The sequence below is a fragment of the Tasmannia lanceolata genome, unplaced genomic scaffold (assembly GCF_043159265.1).
Source record: "Tasmannia lanceolata isolate RefF3 unplaced genomic scaffold, GAP_Taslan_0.1 ptg000013l, whole genome shotgun sequence".
Classification (NCBI taxonomy): Eukaryota; Viridiplantae; Streptophyta; class Magnoliopsida; order Canellales; family Winteraceae; genus Tasmannia; species Tasmannia lanceolata.
The window spans coordinates 7813091-7835211 of record NW_027518690.1 but is presented as its reverse complement, the minus strand read 5'-3'; the positions used below and the strand labels follow the sequence as shown (position 1 = coordinate 7835211).

The 22121-nt window shown below is 37.2% G+C and overlaps 1 protein-coding gene across 2 annotated transcripts; it reads left to right on the top strand.

Moving 5' to 3' along the window:
* The first annotated feature begins 790 nt into the window (after window positions 1–790).
* LOC143889667 (zeaxanthin epoxidase, chloroplastic-like) lies at window positions 791–21343 on the top strand. 2 transcript variants are annotated; one of them, XM_077393958.1, is made up of 16 exons: window positions 791–1551; window positions 5467–5629; window positions 5783–5857; window positions 6923–7023; window positions 7144–7259; window positions 13888–14099; window positions 14678–14769; window positions 15118–15232; window positions 15362–15465; window positions 18349–18394; window positions 18757–18821; window positions 18934–19023; window positions 19151–19220; window positions 20128–20216; window positions 20295–20379; window positions 21012–21343. In XM_077393958.1, the coding sequence occupies exons 1-16, from the start codon at window positions 1058–1060 to the stop codon at window positions 21081–21083; spliced, it is 1989 nt and encodes a 662-aa protein (XP_077250073.1). In that variant the 5' UTR covers window positions 791–1057; the 3' UTR covers window positions 21084–21343. The 2 variants fall into 2 exon arrangements, with proteins under 2 accessions (XP_077250073.1, XP_077250074.1); XM_077393959.1 differs by having other exon boundaries at window positions 793–1551; window positions 19151–19205.
* Window positions 21344–22121: the final 778 nt, after the last annotated feature.

Genomic DNA, 22121 nt, shown 5'->3' with positions numbered 1-22121 from the left:
CTAGACTAATGCTCCACCCAATAAAGTAAAAGTTTTCCTCTCATTAAATTTTCTTATAAAATACACCGTAGGAAATACTCGCCCAACACTAGTCATCCTACTCATGCAATATCAATATATGACAGTTTTCTTAGGGGTGCTCTAGAGACAATGTAACCTAAAAAAGGGATTTGCTATGCAATTTCGCAGAAGGGATTTACGAAATTAACATTGTAATAACTGCTGTAAAAGGGAAAAATAGAAATTGGTAATCCTGATTGAGTAAAATTGACATGGACCAATGGGAGTGCTCTATCGACTGTATTTTACAAGGGCACCCTTGAGTCTAGCATTCCTAATTTATATAAGTGGCTTCTTTTCATTTACCTTTTTTTTTTAATTATTAAAACAACCATTTAGATGTTTATAATTATAATTTTAAACATTTAATTAGGAGGAATTATCTAGTGTCCAAGCCTATTTTTCAACGGTAGATATTGGTCACCAAAGTACAAGTCTTGGACCAAAATCTTCTCTACAAGACAACCCTAACCCCCTCAACACATAGAGATTTTTTCACCTTCATTTTTTAAAGATATTGAAGGCCAATTTTTTTTTTAAAAAGGAAAAGACAAGCTGATTATGTGCAATTATTAAAGCATGGCAGTGCAAATATCAGCATCCAACTTCTCGACTCAAAAAATGTTTGGAATCAAGGCAAGGGAAATGGGTGTTTCTATCAAAACAAATGCGTGTAAAAAATGAACTTTGTTCATTATTTCTAATTCAGGTGCGGTAAATACAACCTGGGTGCGATTTTTTTGGATTCAATGGCATCACCCATTTCCCAATTGAGCAAAATTCCACTAACAAAAGGTAATATTCTTCAATCCCCAATATCAGCCCCATACATTTCACTCCTCAGTACCAATCACCATCATGCAATCTCTCTATCAAAAACTCAAATTGTAAGATTCTCTCAGTGGAATTCAAACCCTAGACCAGACCCAGATTTTTTTTTCCCTAGAATAAGTTCAATGTATTGGGTCTAACTCTATTCTTCAAACATTTGTTTTCAATGGCTTTATCAGTCTTCCATGGAACTTTTAATCCCTCTTACACAGTCTTCTCCAAAACCCACAATTCAATTCCAATTCCCGAACATTTCTCTCAAACTTTCTCAACTTCTACTCACAAGAATCCCCTCTTCAGTTGTAGTAGTAATACCTCTGAGCAGAAGAGTAAAAGGGTGGGGTCCACCAATGTCGAATCCCCAATCGTTGTTCCTGCTGTGGGTTCTCGTAAGCTCAGGGTTCTTATAGCTGGGGGTGGGATTGGTGGGCTGGTTCTAGCTCTAGCTGTAAAGAGAAAGGGGTTTGATCCAGTGGTGTTTGAGAGGGATTTGAGCGCGATTAGAGGGGAGGGTCAGTATCGCGGTCCAATTCAGATACAGAGCAATGCGTTGGCAGCTTTGGAAGCAATCGATTTGGCGGTTGCTGATGAGATCATGGAGGCTGGTTGCATTACAGGCGATCGGATTAATGGGCTCGTCGATGGAATCTCCGGTACTTGGTAATTGTTCTACTACTTTTTGTTGTTGTTGATAATATCTTTTATTGTTGTTGTTGATATCTTTTATTGTTGGTAATTCGATGAGGAGCTAGTTGTGTTGCATGGATTTTTTGTTCCCTTATGCTGAATCCGTGTCGACACGTTATGACACGCAAATCGAACATGGATTTGCGTGGGACACGTCCGGATTCTTGTTGTTAGAAATAGATTTTCCTATTTAGATGCTTTCCTTATTTATGTTATTGCTATCTTATATTAGCTTTCCTTATTTCCTTTTTTCTATTCTGCTGATTTCTATTTCCATATTTTGCTTTCCCTAATTTCTATATAATGGAGATGCCGTATGGCTTTTGAGGAAGGAATAATAAAATTAAGTGCAGTTTGCATCTTGGAGGTCGAGTTTCCTCGAATTAACTCATTGGAGGCCTGAGTTTCCTCGAATTAAATCATTATTTTCCCTTTCCCCATCATCTTCTTCCCTAATTTCTCTTCTGATAGAACGATGTTCTATCACTTGTCGTAGACGTGTCCCACACGAATCCTATTTTTTCAGGCGAATCCAACATATCTTTGTCTCTTTTAAAATGTGATTCCCATATGTTTTCCCTTTAAACACGTTTTCTTCTTTAACTTTTTTTTTAAAATAAAAGCACAGCGCATCCTCTCTTAATTAAACCCTAGCGCCTCAACCCTTCACCCTCTCTTTTTTTATGAATACACACACACACACTCTCTCTCTCTCTCTCTAGTAAGGACCATGTGCGATGCACGTGCTGGTAAAGATAGTGCAAGGAAAATATTCTAGACATACTAAAAGTTTGTAAATTTAGCAACTACAAAAGCTACAAGATCTTTTACACGAAGGAGTAAACAAATAGTATGAAAGGAATAATATTGTAATAATCATGTAAGATATTAGAGACTTGTATTTAAGATCATGTAGAGATCCTATTTAGGACTTAAATTTATCAGATTCATTCTTAAGAAAACTATACAATTCTTCCACATTTAAAAATAATACCATATTGATCAAACCAAACAAAAAAATATGAGGATCCAATCTATAGAGTTTTCTATAATGTGTTGTTTACATTGAACTTTTACAAATTGGAGGGTTAAGACCATCTTATGGAAAAATGTTTTGGGACAGGGCATAACCAAATTGAGGCCTATCAACGAAATGGTAGTGTTTGGGAAATATTGACGTATGAAGGAAGGGAATAAGAGACCAAAACAGTTTAGATACCGTTTTTGAGAGAGAGAGAGAGAGAGAGAGAGAGAGAGAGAGAGAGAGAGAGAGAGATTTAATAGCAATAATTCTAATAATTCTAACCATTAGGAAAGAGAAGATATATATATATATATATATATATATATATATATAGAGAGAGAGAGAGAGAGAGAGAGATTCCGTCTCAAAAAAAAAGAGAGAGAGAGAGAGATTTAATAGCAATAATTCTAATAATTCTAAACATTAAGAAAGAGAAGATATATATATATATATATATATATATATATATATATATATATATATATATATATATATATATATATAGAGAGAGAGAGAGAGAGAGAGAGAGATTTAATAGCAATAAAATTAAGAGGGATTTGCTAGGGTCCATTGCAGAAGGCATTTCGCTCCTGGGTTGTTGCATGTGAGTGCAGCCACACAGGCTTAGATTTTGTAATTTAATTCATCTGAGATGGCTGCTCTCACATGCAACAGCCCAAGCGTGAAATGCCTTTTGCGATGGTCCCTAGTAAATTCGAAATTAGGAAACATAAATCGTTTGGGAAATATTGATGGATGGGATAAGAAGCCAAAATAGTTTAGATAACGGTTTTTGAAAGGAGAAAGGGAGTGTAGCTTGCAAAATCGTTTGGGATAAGAGACCAAAATTGTTTATTTTTAATTTTTTAGTCGAAAAAGAGGTAAATGTCACATACGATGCGGGAGAAAGGGAGAATGCCACGTCACCCCTTGGCTTATTGCTATTATATAATAGATATATTTAAATTCTAAAATTTTATTTTATTTCATAAAAAATACTGAATCCACGAATTCTACATTTTGGAGTTTGCCGAATCCGACACCTCGAATCCATGTCAGATCCCATCACGTGAATTCGAATCTATGCAACACGGTGCTAGTTATATTTTCTTTCTTGAATTACTGTTGGCAAGTGTTTGATCATCTGTGCTTTATGGTTGTTTGGAGGGATTTAAGTGGAGAATATTGTTTCTTGTAGCATGTATTTTGTTTCTCATTATTTGCTGGGTTTTTATTTCTCGGCTCTGTATTCATCCTAGTTTTAAACCTTGCGTCACATGCTTTGAAGGATTAATGAAAAGACTTGGATTTCCATTGATGTGAGTTAATATGGTTGAGATCATTTATATCGGAGATTGGATTACCTTACTCATCACCTGCCTCTCTACATTGCGATAACAAGTCATCAATTCATCCAGTTTTTCATGAGAGGACAAAGCACATAAGGTGGATTGTCATTTTATTTGCCAGACAATCTATGATTTGGCCGATACTTCGAATTTATTGCCGACACACGTGTCGTGTTTTGTCCGACACGACACCCGTGTCTTGTCCGACACGACACCCGTGTCCACAGGTGACGATACTCCTTTAGACACTTTTAGATGTACTGCTAGAAGTGTTAGCAACTTTATATGTATGTGTGCGTATGAGTGTGACACTATTTCTAGTTTTTTAGGGGTTTCCATGTCAGATACATCGTATCCGTGTCAAAACTTGGTCGAAACTCGGCACACAAATCCGTGTCCACAATTCATGAGTATATGTACTTTTTATTTTAGCCGCGTCCCCATTTCTAAATTTTGGGAGTTTGCCGTGTCCGATACCCCATGTCCATGTCGAGACGCGACACTCGTGTCCGTGTCCACAAATCATAGTAGAGAATTCAAATGGAAGAGATTAGCACAATTTTCACAAGATCGTATGACCAAATTGCTGATATGTTCATTAAACCTCTAAGCAGAGCAAGGCTTAGTGATTTATGTAACAAGCTGGGTATGTATGATATATATACTTCAGCTTGAGGGGGAGTGTTGAGAACTATCATGTAATAATACCCTCCAAGTGGGGGTATTTCAGTCGTTGTATGTAACACACCCACACCCACATATATAATAATAATATTTTCGTGTGAGAGACACGACTTTGTGTCCAACGATTTCTCCATCTTCTCTTCTCCTCTTTTTTTTTCTCTCTCATCTCCATCTCCATTAACGCATGTAACAAAGAGATATTAAAAATGTGGACTTCACTATCCAAACGAAGGCCCTGTTTGTTTTGGATTTTAATAACCGTTTGTGAGTCCAAAGCTGATAAGCTTGTTTTGGATTTTAATAACTGATTGTGAGTCCAAAACTGATTATTGGACTCAAATTTAGGTTTAATTTTGAGTCCAATAATCAGTTTTGGACTGACAATCAGTACTCAAAAGCCGAAACAGACCAGGCCCTGAGTAAATAATGGATTATCATTGATTAATAACATTTGTTATTTCTGTAGCAAGTATTATGTTGGAATTGCTCCCTATTCACATATTATATATGTGTGCGTGTGTATTCACTTTTACCAAGTACTCCTTCATAAAATAGAAATGAAAACTTTTGACTTCATTATCCCAACTAAGGAATGGTTTCCGTAGCACCTATTGTGTTGGAAAACTCTTATTTTGGTCGTCTTGATGAAACCAAAATTTGTTTCCAAAGTATTTAATTGCGATGCATCAAATAATTACTTGTTCTCCTTCATGTACGTTAAGTTTGACACATTAACTCGGAAAAATCATATTTTGGTTGTCTTGGTTGAGTAAAAATTTGCTTTGAAAGTATCTAATTGCGATGCATCAAATAATTACTTTTCTCCTCCAGGTACGTGAAGTTTGATACATTCACTCCTGCAGCTGAAAGAGGGCTTCCAGTCACGAGGGTTATTAGCCGGATGACTTTGCAACAAATATTGGCTAAGGCAGTTGGTGAAGATGTTATTATGAATGATAGTAATGTCATTGATTTTGAAGATGATGGAAATAAGGTGATCTTATATTATTGTCATACAAGAAAATTCTTCCCAAATTTCTTGCTATGAAATCCCTGTGATTGTACATGGGAACCCTTTTGTTAGTGAAAATATTATGGCCTGATATCATAATGTTCTTTGTTGTTGTAACACATTTCATGAACTCAGGTTACTGTGACGCTTGAGAATGGACAGTGTTATGAAGGTGATCTTCTAGTTGGTGCTGATGGCATATGGTCGAAGGTAGTATTAGATACTTGACTTATTGAAATGTAATTTGCATAAAATTGAAAAAATTGATTACCCTATATCTTGAGAAATCAATGCTCACAAACCATATATAATATATATATATATATATATATATATATATATATATATATATAGAGAGAGAGAGAGAGAGAGAGAGAGAGAGAGAGAAAACGGTTCCTACACATGTGTAGATAAGTTATCTACACACTAGCTTAAAATACAGTGGGGGCCACATTATGTGGGTGATCCAAACCATTCATTTTTAAGGTCCTCACATAGATAGGGTGTCCACAAAAAATCAGATCCATAGGATCATCCTAACCATTCGAACTGTGGAGGCAAAAAATGGACTAATTTGTGAAGGTTTAAAGACATCCATTTTACCTCCACAAATCGTAGGGTTGGGATGATCCTCTGGATCTGATTTTTTGTAGACACCCTATCTATGTGAGGGCCTTTAAAATGGATGGCTTGGATCACCCAAACAATGTGGGCCTCCACTGTATTTTAAGCTAGTGTGTAGAGAACTCTCTACACATATGTGTAGGAACCGTTTTCTCATATATATATATATATATATATATATATATATATATATATATATATATAGAGAGAGAGAGAGAGAGAGAGAGAGAGAGAGAGAGTGTTTCTGAGCTCGAGCTCAAAAACTCATGTTTGCCCACATTTTTGGGGTGATCCAAAGCATTCATTTGAAAGGCCCCTACATGGATAGGGTGCCTACAAAAAATTAGGTCCATAGGATCATCCTAACCCTTCCATTTGTGGACGGAAAAAATGGGCAGATCTGTGGATAAACAGTATCTGTCCATTTTTCCCTACACAAATGGATGGGTTAGGATGATCCTACGGACCTGATTTTTGCTGCACACCCTATCCATGTAAGGGCCTTTCAAATATCTTTGGATCAGGTGATCACCCCAAAATGTGGGCCCACATGAGTTTTTGATGCTCGAGCTCAGATAGCTGCTATCTGAGCTCGAGTGTATATATATGTATATCTTGAGAAATCAAGCAATAACTATCCATTCTGAACAGGTGAGGAAGAACTTGTTTGGGCCCAAGGAGGCATCATACGCAGGCTACACCTGCTACACTGGTATTGCAGATTTTGTGCCTCCAGATATTGAAACTGTTGGGTATGTTCTCTTTGTTTTTCATTACTTTATCTACATTCTAATTTGCAAGTAATTGCAGTGATTTTCTCATCATCTTATACCACCCCAAATGTAGTCTGAATCTAAATTATTCTTCTGAAGGTACCGGGTATTCTTGGGTCACAAGCAATACTTTGTTTCATCAGACGTGGGTGCTGGAAAGATGCAATGGTATGCATTTCACAAGGAACCACCTGGTGGCATTGATGTTCCCAATGGTAGATATTCTTCATTTGAGGTTTTCTTATGGTACTCCGTGTGTGCCATAGAATTGGACCCCTACAGTTTTCTTATCCTTTGCACATCATCTCTTTCATTATAGATGCGTATGTCTGAAAATACTTTGTTCTATTTCAAAGGTTGTCTAACCAAAGATCTTTTTGTTGGACTAGAATGATCTATCCCTCCTGAGAAGGATAGTACATATGAATACATTGTAAATGCTACTGTCTGCAAGCCTCTGCTACAGATATGAAGTTATGGTATATTGAATTAGAACTAAGAGACACAAACTGCGATCATAAATGCAAAAGATTTACAAGGAGAAAATAATGGTGGAATGCGTCAAAATCATACATAAATTAACAGTCACCCTCAATAAAACGGAGTTTCATGCAGCCCAGCTTTGATGGCTCTAGTTGGGGAAACCTGGGACCTACAGGAGTAGGTGGAGTTCTTAGAGATGAGAGTGGGTCAGTGAAATGGGCATTCTCAGGTCCCATAGGGATCATTGATTCCAATGAAGCTTAGGTCAGAGCTGCACATCAGGGCATCATTCTTCTAGAGAGAGAATCTGCGGACCAAGTGATAGTGGAGGAAAACTCTATGAATGTAATCCGCCGGCTTAAGGGGTCCCATGCTTCCCATGGAGATTTGACCCTTTTTGACGAGATACAGGATGGGGTGGGGGACTCAAGTATTTCATTTCACCATGTTAGGAGGTGAGCCAATGGTGATGCCAACGGGCTAGCCAAGGACGGGGATGGGGTATCTAGGGAGATTTTGGAGCTATTTGACTTTCTTCCTCGAGCTTTTTCTCACTTGCCTTAGTTCCTCCTTTTTCTCGTGTATTTCTGTTTTCATCTTTGATTTCTCTATTCGGTTGTATTCACCATCTCGGTTGGGGGGTTATTTTCCCTTTTTTATATTATAGAATAGATTGCTACCATTCAAAAAAGTAAAAAAATAAAAACATTCAACCCTCAAATTGGAGAATAATTATCTAACCTTTGCAGTTTCTGACTAGAAGATGTAATTCGCCTTTGTAGAAATTATTAGACGCCCAACAGCTAGTTTTTCGCTCGTGGTGAGTGGTTTTCTGATTGATACAGTCACCTTCTCCTTGATGATGTGGCAATCATCTTTTATGTTTCCAATTCTATCATAGGTTGTACACTCCCAGCTCACGTAAGCTTGCAAACTCGCTCTGATCTAGCCTCTGCCCTTGCTCCTCTAGTACTTTTAGTCCTTACTCCTAGTACTTTTAGTCCTAACTCCTACAGATGAACTACCCACCTCCTGAATCGAAGGCCAATCCTCAAGACCAAGGAATTGCTGTCGGTCCTTAAATTGGCATTGCACTGTGTTCTCTCTCATAGCATGGACAAACCCAGGGTCTTCATCTGAGTTGTGTTTTTTGTCACTGCCCTCGCTACGTCTCATTCTGAATGCACCCTTTAGTTCATTACTCTATCTTTAACTTTTTTATCCCTTTGCTTCCTCCAAGTGTCTAAGCATAAGAAGTCCCACCCCTTGAGTTATAGCCATACAACCGCTAATTTGGGATTTTTTTTTCATGCAATTGTTGCTTTAAGTGAGCAATCCCCCCACTAATAACCCTGTGACAGTAATTACAACAACATTTCATCCTGTTCCTGTCGATTGCTTGTACATGTTACCACCCAATGCCTGCCTCTTCCCTCTTCCTCGGCCTCTGTCTCTCCCATCTTCATCTCCTATTACATGCCCTTTTCAGTCACATCATTGACCACCAGGCACAATCTGATCATACGAAATGACAAAAGGGTTGCATGAAACACGGAAGAAGTGGTGAAAAACAACATTAAGGTTGTGTTTTTTCACTGTAAAAGGTCGCACAGAAATCACATGTACGAACTGATACAACACTTGTACCGGCCAAACCAGCCAAAATGAATGATGTAATCACCGTTTCGGTCACCACAGAAACGGAAAAGTTTCGGTTTTGGTAGGAAATTTTTAAAAAAAATCCTATAAAACCATAGAAATCTAGGGAAACATACTTAAATGATAGAATTTTAGGATGAAACTTCAGAAAATGCTAGGATAAGCACAAATACTCTTAGGAACCATCACATAAGCAACATAACCATATATAATCATTTAACAACATCGAACACCTAGTGACATGAGTTGTCGTGCATATCTTATAAATAATAAATTAGTACATAGTACATACCACATTTCACATGTAAGTTATTTAAATATTTATATATAATACATACGCTACATTTCACATGCAATTCCTATAAATATAATTGTGTAATACCTATTAATATATTATACCACCAACACACTTATGATTTGTTTCAAAGTGCATTTCATTAGGAATGGAAACAAAAATATTATATAATTGTAGGTTTCGGTGGAACTTTAAAACCATGATCTCCGATAGGGTGTGGGGGCATCTTATTGATATCCATCGGTTTGGATACGTGTTGGCTGTATGCTGATACTATGAACCATTCCTGAGGAGATCTTGTAAAGAAAAACCTTAAGTATTCTTTTTGTCAACAAAGGAGCACTTGGCATACTGAATAGTTTAGTCCAAGATGCGCTGATCGTAATTAAGGCATGAAAATATGTATATGTTCCACCTTTTTTTTATGTTCCACTTGTCTTTAGTTCCTTTGTCATATATGGCTTCTAAGCTATGCAGACATTTTAATCCCACAAGTATCCTAATACCTCTAGAGGAGCAAATAAATTATATAAGCTCCATAATAGCTATGGCTTGAATCAGGACATCAAACAATAATATCATAAGTTCCATCATGCAATCATCCCCATAGGATCCGTAATGAACCTGGATTACTTGAGAATAGTGGGTGATATCTTGTTCTTGATACAATAAACAGATGACATATAAAATGGCCGTAACATATTAAATACAATAATAAACTTGTCGTTTGGTAATGCATTCGGAATTTTAGGAAATAAGGCAGTGATTTGCATCATTTCTCTCAACTCAGTTCAACATGATTGTACTAAGTATATTGAAATTGATAGAGATTTCATTAAGGAGAAGCTATGGGCAAGTCGGATTTGTACACCCTATGTTACAATAGAATAGGTGGATGTTTTGACTAAAGGTGTGTTCAAGGCTCTTCTAAAAGAAATTTTGTGCAAGCTAGGAATGACCGATACCTTCTCTCCGGTTTGAGGGAGAGTGTTATCATGGCTCACACTAGACATCTATTTATTAACTTAGTGATTATTTGCAAGCTAGAAATTTTGGGGCCCATCTTCTTACGTCGCTTAAGTTATATACTTATATATAAAGGCTCTTTGGGTTTTAATGGGGTTACACTTGAACCTACACGTTTTCACCAATTCTTTCCGTTTCTTTTCTTTTTCTTCTTCTTATTCCTTGCAAATGCTAACTCTAGTAGGTTCAGTTACAACTATACCCTGGCCTGCCATGCTCAGATATGTTGGCCTTTAATTCAAGAGGAATATATTTTAGTAGAATAAGGGTAAAAATATATTAAATGTTACAACTACTTTGTTAGAGAAAAGGTTACCAAGTCTTGTCGAGGCCCCATTTTGAGTAAACCTGATAATCCAATGAATTTGCTGCTCCCAAAGTAGTTGATGCTTACTTTCTAACAAGAAGGGACTTAAATTATTATTTTTTTGGATCCTATAGAGTCAGTGGATGTTGCTATTTTCCTTTACCTATGTTGTATGTTTGCTCTTAAGTCTAAACTACGCCACAAAAAGAAAAATACTTGATACTCTTATCAAATCTATGTTCTTCAACCTAGAGTTATATTACTTACCCACTAAAAGAAAGAAAACTCATAATAAAAGATGTACATAGCAAATTCAAAACTCCAACAAAGACATAGCAAAAGTATATGTAACACATGAAAATACTCTCCCTCAAGCTGGGCTGTACACATTCAAAATGCCCAACTTGATATTTGTATCTTGAAGAAGAGAAGGCCATATAGCATTTGTAAAGTTATCAGCCAATTGATCTGACAAAGGAATATAAGGAACTAAGGAAGCACCTAGGACCCGTCACAGAACTTCTCCCTCACAAAGTGGGCATCCACTTCAATGTGCTTGATTCACTCATGAAGGAAGAGTCTCTGACTTTGTTGTCACAATGAAGTGGTATTGGGCTGTGAAACCCAGCTGGGAGATCAAGGAAAGAAGCCATAGAAGCGCGGCAGCTTTGCATTCTCCCTCATCAGTAGAACAAGAGACAACAGGTTATTTCTTGCACTTCCATGTAACTACATCTCCTCCTAGTAAGGCACAATATATCGATTTGGAGAGACGATCCGTAGCTGAACATGCCCAATCTGCATTTATATAAGCAGAGATATCAAGGTGACCATGGTGACAATCCAAAAGTCCACAGTGGGGTCTCTAATTGATGAAGCGAAGGATGCAATGCATAGCACCAAGATGAGGACAACGAGGAGCATTGATGAATTGGCTAACAATGCTGATCGCAAAGACTATATTGGGATGAGTAATAGTCTAGTAGATAACGCATCCTACCAGGTGCTGGTACTCTTGCGGATCTGGAAGAGTTTACCCTCACTAGCATGAAGAGAGTGCTTTTGATCCATGGTTAAACTAAAGGGTTTACCTGCCATTATTCTAGTGTCCTTTAAGAGAGCAAGGGCATACTCAGTGAAAACTGTATGATCTGAATGTCCTTGGTGAACACGTATTACTCTATCAAAACGTTGAAATACTCGTGGCGACTGCTTCATACTCTCTCGATTTATGAAGATGACATAACACACACCCCCCGCCCCCCCCCCCCCCCCCCCCCCCCCCCCGGGTCCCTGATGCCAACTCTGCCATAGAAGCAAAAGTGGCACTGTAGTCAAGAACGTGTCTAGTTGAAGCCCTGATCAACAAGGGATGCCTTGTACTTCTCAACACTTTTTTTTGAAAGGTAGCAAAACAAATTATTAATAGCTGCCATAGAGTTACAATGACAGGGACAAGGCATCCCACTAATGCAAAATTAAAACAACAAAACCATAACCCCGTACACAACCATCAAAAGCAAGCCAGCACAGGAGATACCAATTACAGTTTCATACACATCGTACCTACTGAATATCACATGATTTCATGCTGTGCAACCAAAGACGGGAGAGTAATGCTGAGAGCAAGATCAACTGTATTTGATTCAACGCCACAAAAAAGGAGCCCTGCCTCTGAAAGAGCCTTTGAGAGAATAGTGCCAAAGCGATCAATGTCTTCAAGCTCTAGTTGTCATCTGATTAGAGCATAATATTGTCCCTTTCTGCTCTGTCCTTACCAAACCCGTCTGCCTCCTCTTTCGCCGATCACCTTCTATGCTGAACTGTTGGTGAGATCCGCTTGACAATGTCTTGGATTTCATCAGTGACTCAATCACTACTGCCAGCTTCTAAGGTCCGACTGATTTGTGTGTAGCCCATGTTATAACATCGGTTGAATCACCTTCTATGATAAAGGACCGGAGCCATTGGGCTCACACCATTTCAATCCCCATATCAATGCCCTTGCTTCCGCCTCATTTGCATCAAACACACACACACCCCTGCTGGTCCTGAATAAGAAAGAAGTTTTCGCTCCGTTGAATCCCTGGAAAGCCCACCTATGCCCGCCATGCCTAGGTTTCCTTCAGAGCTGCCATCAAAATTTAATTTTACCCATCCGGGGGGAGGAGGTGTCCGCCTCGGGACTACTTCCCTTTTTTCTCTTTTTTCATTCATTACCACTTTCCAATTTAGGATTTCCCCAACACTGTAACTCGACGGCTCTTTGCCAATATTACTTCTATATATAAGATCCATCTTGGCATTTAGAGCAATCTTACTCCAGCTTCTCTCTTTCTACTTGAACACTTGGTTATTTCGTTCTTTTAAAAAATGCCAAAGCATTGCATAAGACACTAGCCGCCACATTGCTCGGCCCAACTCGCCAAATAGACCCGATCCCCAGTCGAATAGGATGTTTTTTTATCGAGCCTTGGAGTGACCATGAGACTCCAAAGCTTTTGATGGTGCTCATCCATAAGCGGTGTGAGAAAGAGCAATGTCCCAATAGATGCTCCAATGATTCTTCATTTCTTTTGCAGAGGACACACCGACTTGCAAGCTGTACTTGTCTTCTTTCAGTCTATCACACATGTTTTTTTTTTTAAATGGAAAACTTAATTCACGTGTTAATTTTCTTTTAAGCCATCGACCGAGCAAAACCAGTCACACGCGGTGGAGCTCGGGATTTCCACACTTTTGCACACTTGGAATCCCGCCTAGAAGTGACACCAACCTGTAGAAAAAAGAATGAATAGAGAAGGAGCTAGAAGGATCTGGCATCCACACTCTTTGGTCCAAGGCGTTAGAGGACCAATAGGTAGAGTAAAGATGCGACAAGAGATCTGATACTTTAAGCATAAACTGCAGTACATAAGCCACACGAGCAAATAACTGCGTCTATAGAGCCACCTTTTGTGTTATTTCTATGCCTTTGTTCTTCTTTTTAAGTCATCATCAATAAACTGCCATAATACGGACCTTCAATTAACCATCCATCGTGATCTATACCTTTTGTATTTGATATTGACAGGTAAGAAAGAAAGGCTGCTTAAAATATTTGGAGGATGGTGTGATAATGTTGTTGACTTGTTAGTTGCAACTGATGAGGAAGCGATTCTTCGTCGGGACATATATGATCGGATACCTGTTTTTACTTGGGGGAAGGGTCGTGTAACCTTGCTTGGGGATTCTGTTCATGCTATGCAACCAAATATGGGTCAAGGTGGCTGCATGGCTATTGAGGTATGCTTAAGTTATGAGGTAGCTTACTTTCCTTTTCAAATGGAAAAATTTCGGTGGAAATTTAAAAAAGACAGAAATTTTTATCAAGGTTTTACATGATTTCAGCCGAAATTTCTACCGAAGCCAAAATATTTCGGTTTCGGTGGTGCTGAAACCGACACCGAAACTGATATTTAAATCCTTGTGTGACTGCTGATTAAAAACTCCCTGACTTAATCAACAACTCGTCCTAGTCGACTGCCGGATACCTTAGCTGAGCTTGTCCGAGTTTTTCCCTAGCAAGTCAACCATAATCTCCTTTGACTCGCCGAAGTTAATGAAAAGTTGACCGTTTGAAATGTTGATTCACCTGAGTCGACTTTTTTTTTTTTTACCTTGTCCGAGTTCTTGTCTGAGTCTTATGTTTTATACAATGGTTGTTAGTTGTGACTGACCCTGGCACTCGTAATAACTTGCATTTAACTTGTTCTTCCTTTCTCATGTTATTCTTGAGTAGAAAAAAGTAGCATATTCCACATCTTTCTAAATTTCTGTTGCATATGGTTCAAGATTATGATTATTTTACAATGTGTTTGTAGGATAGCTATCAACTCGCTTCAGAGCTTGAGAGAGCTTGGCGACAGAGTGTTGACTTTGGGACTCCTATCGATATTCCGTCTTCCCTAAAGCGGTAAAGTTCCATCTCTTAGTCTAAGAAAATTTTAGATTTGCTGCTACATAGTTACACTGCAATCAGATCTGGCACACGAATATTCATCATATTGTGAACAGTCAATATAAGAACTTTACCCTGCTCTACATTTCTGAGATTTATCTTCTGCTAAGTAGTTACACTGCAATCAGGTCTGGCACATGAATATTCATTATATTTTGAACAGTCAATATAAGAACTTTACCCTGCGCTACATTTTTTAGATTTATCTTTCATTATTATTTAGAGAGTTAGGGCAATGATTCCATGATAAAGGAATGCTACTTAATAGTTTTAGTACTATTTGTGATTTTTTTTCTATATCAGTTATGAAAGTGAAAGAAGACTGCGCGTGGCTGCTATATATGGAATGGCAAGAATGGCTGCCGTAATGGCTTCGACTTACAGACCATATATGGGTGTGGGGCTTGGACCATTGTCGGTATGAACACGAAAAACTTAATAAATTAGGAAAATATGATTATTCCATGATATTAGGTTTTCTGGAAAATGGATATTGCACTAGGTTTTCTATTGTTCTTTTTTGTGACGGCTTAAAACTCTTTTGTAGTTTTTGACTAAGCTCCGGATTCCGCATTGGGGAAGAGTCTGTGGGAGACCTTTTGTTGTGCTTGCAATGCCTTCAATGTTGAATTGGGTCCTAGGTGGTAATAGGTAAAACAGTTTCAGATCCCATGTTATATTGTTTCTTATTTTCCTATAACTTGTGTTTTTTCATCTAGACTGTCAGTTTTTTTAGTTGTTGTCTCAGTTATTTAAAACTTTTGCAGGTATTTTTAAACTTAGTGGAACCTTCTTGGCCATTTATTGTGCTCTATTTCGCTGGTTAGGAGAGTCATTGTCATTGTTCATCTTCGGTCTTTATTATTTATCTTTCTTATGAAGGTCAACATTAATTGAGACAAGTTGAGTTGTGAAAGGGTTTATTCACGAAGTGTTACCTGAACAGATGTCTCATCAGATTATTGGACAGCATACTTCAAAATTTTGCTTAAATATTTCTTTTAAAGCTATAGGAATTGTGGGAAAACAAAAGCGGGGTGCTTTGTGATGGAAGTAACAACTGTAATCTGAAATTATGGTCATTAACCTGCTATAAAGTTCAGGGAACTTAGCAACATTTTAGAATTATGTCCAAACAAATTTCAGAACTCTTGATTTTCCAAGTTGTATCAAATTAATGATTTTAGTCTTCTCCAAGGATTGAAACATCAACTTCGGTCCCCGCAAAACTGGAAGTACTTTGTGGAAATTTATGGAAGTCCATTGAACTCTTGTAAAATTCATGGAAGTTTATGAAAGCCCAGGTAAGCGATGAAAATTTAAGATAATAGAATAAGGTCAAATGCACACTTAAGCCATACACAACCATTCACAATGATTTAACAAGATCAAACACCTAGGGTTTGTTCAGTTGGTTTCCAGATCGTGGAAAAAAAAAAGAAAAGTGCCCAACTTTTCCGTCGAAACGGGCAGAATGAGCGTTTAGTTGTTTTCAAGGGAAACCTTCTTTTTTTTTCTTGTGTGTTAAGCTGAGGTGTAAATTCCGAATTTCCAATGTGTAAAGAGGTTGCCCCTTCCCATCAAGTTTCCGTTGCTAAGCAACAGGAAAGGGGGGTTTTCTTCACTTTTCCGTTGATGGAGGCTGCCCAATGGGTGTTTTTTATAGACGAAACTTGACTTGTTCCATGAGTGAATGAGAGGAGCAACACACCACAACTTGCAGAGAAATAAAGCAGCAGAAGGGGAGAAAATAAAATTCTGAAATGTCAGGAATAAATAATTAAAATTTCCCAGTGTGGGCTTCCCCATGGGCCTTATAGACAAAACTTATTCCATACTTGAATTCGAAATCGGACTCTAATTAAATAACTGAACCTGGTTTTCTGAGTTAAACTCAGAGAACTTTTGCTAAGAAGTCAATCCTAAATCAACTAAAACTCCTTAAAACTATGTTAAACGTTCCTCTCACTTATGTTCATGGGGGAGAATCCTAAGCCAACCAAAACAGCCCTGAAATCTGCTACAAGAGTTCTTTAAGGATGTTTTACCAGAATTTAGGTGCGGGGGTAGTCAATTTCACCGAAACAGGAGTTCTTAAAAACCCTAATTTAACATTTTCATAAAATTCAAAAAAAATATATCATAATTATTTTATAAAAAAATTCATAATTATTTTATAAAAGCAGGGGTAACTGGGTAAGGCTGTGTACATCTAATCCTCCCCAAACCCCGCAATGGCGAGAGCCTCGTGCGCTGGGCCTCCCTTTTTTTATAAAAAATCAGCAATAGATGTTGTTATAAATAAAGGGTTGATCAGTCAACCAATCTTATTAAAGATATTTTTGTTATTGTGATTTTTTGTATATACCATTCAAAAGAAAAACCATAAATTGTTATATGATTTGAGCAATGAAAACCAATTTTGACAGCTCCATACAAATCATGTGTCTCCTCCTTCATTAATCTCATCGGATATTAATGTTATTCTTAACATGGTATCGGAACCATTCAATCAAGAGTCAAGGACAATGGTTTTATCTTCTCAATGCAGGTAGTTTGGTTTTCTTCTCTCATTCTCATCTTTGCTTTGAAATCTTAGAATCTTTCACCTTCTTCATGAAAATTTTCTAAAGGATTCATTAGCCGGACCCCAACTAGTTTGGGACAAAGGCTTAGTTGAGTTGATTATTCTCATCTTTACTTTCTTCTTCCCGTCTTTAAAATCCTAATTATCTTGATATTCTTCTTATCATATTTCTCTCGTTACAAATTCTAAATCCATTCTTCTTACTCAAAGCCCCATTTTTTCACCATCTCGCTTTTTTTTTCTCCTACTCGCATGCTTTTCACCCTTTGCATACTTATCCCCCTTGCATTCATTTGCTTCTTTCTCTTGCTAACTTGAGCTTCAGCTTTAGTAAGATGTACGTTAACATATCACTTACAACCTCTTTTTACAGCATAACAATGGCGTCAAATATTACTAGTATGCCAGTAATGTATGATGGTCCCCATACTAAATGCATGAATAGCCATATAAACTATCATATCTCCTAACAAGTTTAAGAAAAGTTTTTGATTGTTTTCTGTTCATACTTTAGAGTTACAACCCAACAATGCACAGTTACTTTCTGGGACATAGTTGAAGTTTCGGGCCCTCATCCTACTTAAGATTGTAATTTTATGCATATGACTGATTTAAATATATCTGCTATAGAGGGCGAGCCTTGGCGCAACAGTAAGGTTGCTCCATTGTGACCTGGTGATCACGGGTTCGAGTCATGGAAACAGCCTCTCTGCAAAGCAGGGGTAAGGCTGCTTTCATCTAGCCCTCCCCAGACCCTGCAATGGCAGGAGCCTTGTGCACTGGACCGCCCTTTTTTTTTTGCTGTAGTTTAAGAAATTTATTTTCATTTATGTGGATTTCTTTGTTCAGGATATAGAATTTAATTTTCTTCCATTTTAACCCATTATGTCATTAGGTTTCATGTTTTCTTTTTAAATAAAATTGAAAATATCGATTTTCCTTTGCAGCTCAAATCTTGAAGGGAGATCTCTAAGCTGCCGGCTCACTGATAAAGTATGATATATGCAAAATTTCCCCGGATCTTTAAGATTTAATTAATTGATTAAAAACTCTTTGTTCTGAAATAACTACCGGGTGTTAGAAGTTGAATCCACGGTTGAAAACTCCCGACTCAATCATTGACTTGCCCCACTTTTAACTCAGTCGAGTCACTTAAAAGCTCATTATGTCAATCATTGAGCTGCTCAATTTTAACTTGCGTGAGTTCTTGTTTGAGTATGAGTTTTAAACACTCTTAGAAACGATGGGGAATTTATATCATACTTTTCTTTTTTGAGTATGAGTTTTAAACACCCTTTGAAACTATGGGGAATTTATATCATACTTTGAAAGCGAATATATGTTCATCAATGAAGGCAAGCAACCAGTTACAAAGGTGGTTTGAGGATGATGATGCCATGGAGCGCGCTCTTAATGGAGAGTATGTTTTTCCATCAATAAATCTATTCCCCATTGACTTTATATCATTCTGGTTTAATAATACTTTTTGCTAGTTACAATCAATTAATCTTATTTTCCTATTTGTTTTATAGGTGGTATCTCTTACCTGGAAGAAATGAAACTAATGGTACTTTAAAACATATTCATTTAAGTAGGGATGAGCATGAACCCTGTGTGATAGGGTAATGGCTGAAAGATTTTAATTGCCCAACTTTTTATTTTCTCACTCCTGAAAGATTTCGATTTCCCACATTTTTATTTTCTCACGTAATAGCTATTCACGTGATGCATGACCGCTTTGCATTGCAGGAATGTCTCACATCCAGAATTTCCTGGAATATCAATAGTCATACCTTTATCACAGGTGAGTGGATTCAAGGTACAATATGCACTTATTATTGTTAGTAGGATTTACAATTTCTTGTGATAAATACTCCAGTTTTAAAGTATCGAACTTTGACAACTGATGCATATGTTATACATATTTTAAAGTATCAAATTCTGACAACTGATGCATTACACTGATGCATATGTAATGCATCCCTTTAGAGTCATTTTCATCTTCAATCTTTGACAATCCGTTGCATCTAATGATTCAATTTCTATTATTTATTTTGGTAAACCATTCTTTTGTTTTTTGTCTATAAGATCTTTATTGCATTTCTGTTGAATGAGCTTAATATCATCATTGCTGATTATATATGTACGTGGAGAGCGACTAGCAAGACAATATACCATCTTGATTAACAAAAATGACCAAATGCATTGTACACATGGCACACATTTTCGGTGTGTGGGCTCATTCATCTGATGGGTCATCACATGGTGTCCGAAATTGGAATGGGCTGGAACCATGAACTTATAATTATGAACTTGATTGTCAGATTATAAGCTCATTCCACACCAAACCAGATCAAGTGGGTCCACTCATACTGTATGGAGACCCCATTTGCAATAATTGAGACAGAATGAATCAATGCCTTGGGGACATCTTAAAAGGATGTCTTCTTTATCACCCTCTGCCCAAGGGGCTAGTATCATCTGATGAGGGTTAATGTGCCAGATTATAATGGACAACAAGATTTGCGGCAGTGGGTGCATGCAATACAACATCATTTTCTTGGAGGAAAATGATGATTGTTTGGAAGAACTTTTCCTGTTAGTAATATTAAGCCTCTCAGAGAAATTTTTTTTTAAATACTTTTGGTATTCTGATCTACTTGGGCCGGTGGTCAATATCAGAATATTGGTATAGTTTTTAGTTCATCAGGATTGCTCTGTCTCAGGTGTCTAAGATGCATGCGCGTATCTATTGCAAAGACAATGCCTTTTACTTGATTGATTTGCAAAGTCAACATGGTACCTGGATTACTGAGTAAGTTATCGCGAGTGGGACCCTTTTTTTTGTATATGGTCAATCTTTTTGCAAAATTGAATTCCTTTCTCCATGCAGCATTGAGGGGAGGCGGTATCGAGTGTCTCCGAAAATCCCTGTTCGGTTTCATCCATCTGATGTCATCGAGTTTGGTTCAGATAAGGTATGGAGTAGGCCTCTCAATTACTGCATGAACTATTTTCAGCTCTTATTCATGATGTGTTAGACATGGCAATCCTAGGGAACCAAAATGCTATACAATTATTCTATTCCAATAATTAAATATTCATATATGAATAATGTTTAAAAAGCAGCCAACAATTCCAACTACGTAATTTTTCCATATTCAGCCTCCAACAACGAGTTAAGGCTAACAATGCATTCCTTACATGTACCAATTCATACTAACTGACAGCAGCTACCTCAGCTGAATTAAATGAATAAGACAAAATCTGAGCCTCTGTGGCTGCACTCATGCAACAGCTGTTCTGTGAAATGCCTTCTGCGATGCTCCCTGGCAAATCCCTTTTTAATATATTGCTTATTATAACCATAGTATTGTGTAAATAATTAAAATTTAAAAAAAAAATTAAATAAAATATATTAGCAAATGCACGAATCTTTCTTTTTGAGGTTGCTGAACCCGACACTTGATATACATGTTGGATCCCGACACTAGTACCCACACATATGCAACATAGCCTGTAGTAGTGCAGCTGGAATACGCAAGTATAATGATAGTAGGGCATTCTTATTTCAATTTTGAAGGTTGAAAATGTGTATTATATTGTGTAGGCCGTGTTTCGTGTGAAGGTTCTCATGAATATTCCAGAAACCAAAGAGAGTCAAATCCTACAAGCGGCGTGAGAAGAAGCACCAATTGTTTTTGCATCTGTACAGTGAATGCACCCAGACAGGCTACTTAAAGCCCACTTGGGATATTAATGAATTAAAGCATCACATATCAGAATGTAGACAAGTACTGCTTTTGAACTGCCTCATATACCATAAATAAGGTCTTTGTCTCAACTCAATTTTAGTTTTCCTGCTGAAGACATTGATACTGAAGTATACATATTATAGAAGAAAAAGAAACAGGGAAATTCCCAATATAAGTTACTTTCTTAGACTGGTATCTTCTCTTTCATAACTTCCCTTCCATTTTTTATTTATTATTACTCATCCAAGTCGATTATTGAATTCAGCATTTTAATCGCAAAAGATAACATGTGTTTCAAAGTTAGCAGGTTCAATTTTTTCTTCCATTGTATCTTCTCTATGCCCTCATTATTATGCAGATACAGATGGAACCTGAGAGCCCAAATCTCAGAACCATCATTCATGATATTTGGTAATATATGTTTCATTGTACTATAATCTTGTCTACAATGTTACACAGAATCTTCTGAGTGGGCGAAGTACCCATGTCAGACACTTCTCATATTCTAATACTTGAGGATTCATATCGGCACTTCTAGGTCTCTTTTATTTGTTTTTTGAGAATATTACTATCACAACTATACAATTACTGCACCATAATCAGGGAAAAAAAACTATACAATTACTGCATGTTTTGAGTTGTATCCTTCTTAATAGTAAGTTTTTTATATAGAAATAAAACATTATATTTCCTTAAGCTATTAAAAATTTGAGGAATGATAGATGCAAGGGCCCTCTTTATGCAAGGGCAGGAGAAGGGCACTTGAATAGATCCACGTCATTTTCAAAGTCAGTTGAGAAACTGAATTCGGTTGCACTTAATGACGTGGGTCTATTCAGGGACCCTTCTCTAGCCCTTGCATAAAGAGGGCCCTTGCATCTTCATTCCTCTTAAAATTTTCAATATATTATTTATCATAATTAAAATTTGAGAGTTGATTAAAATGTTTTTTCAAATCCACGAAT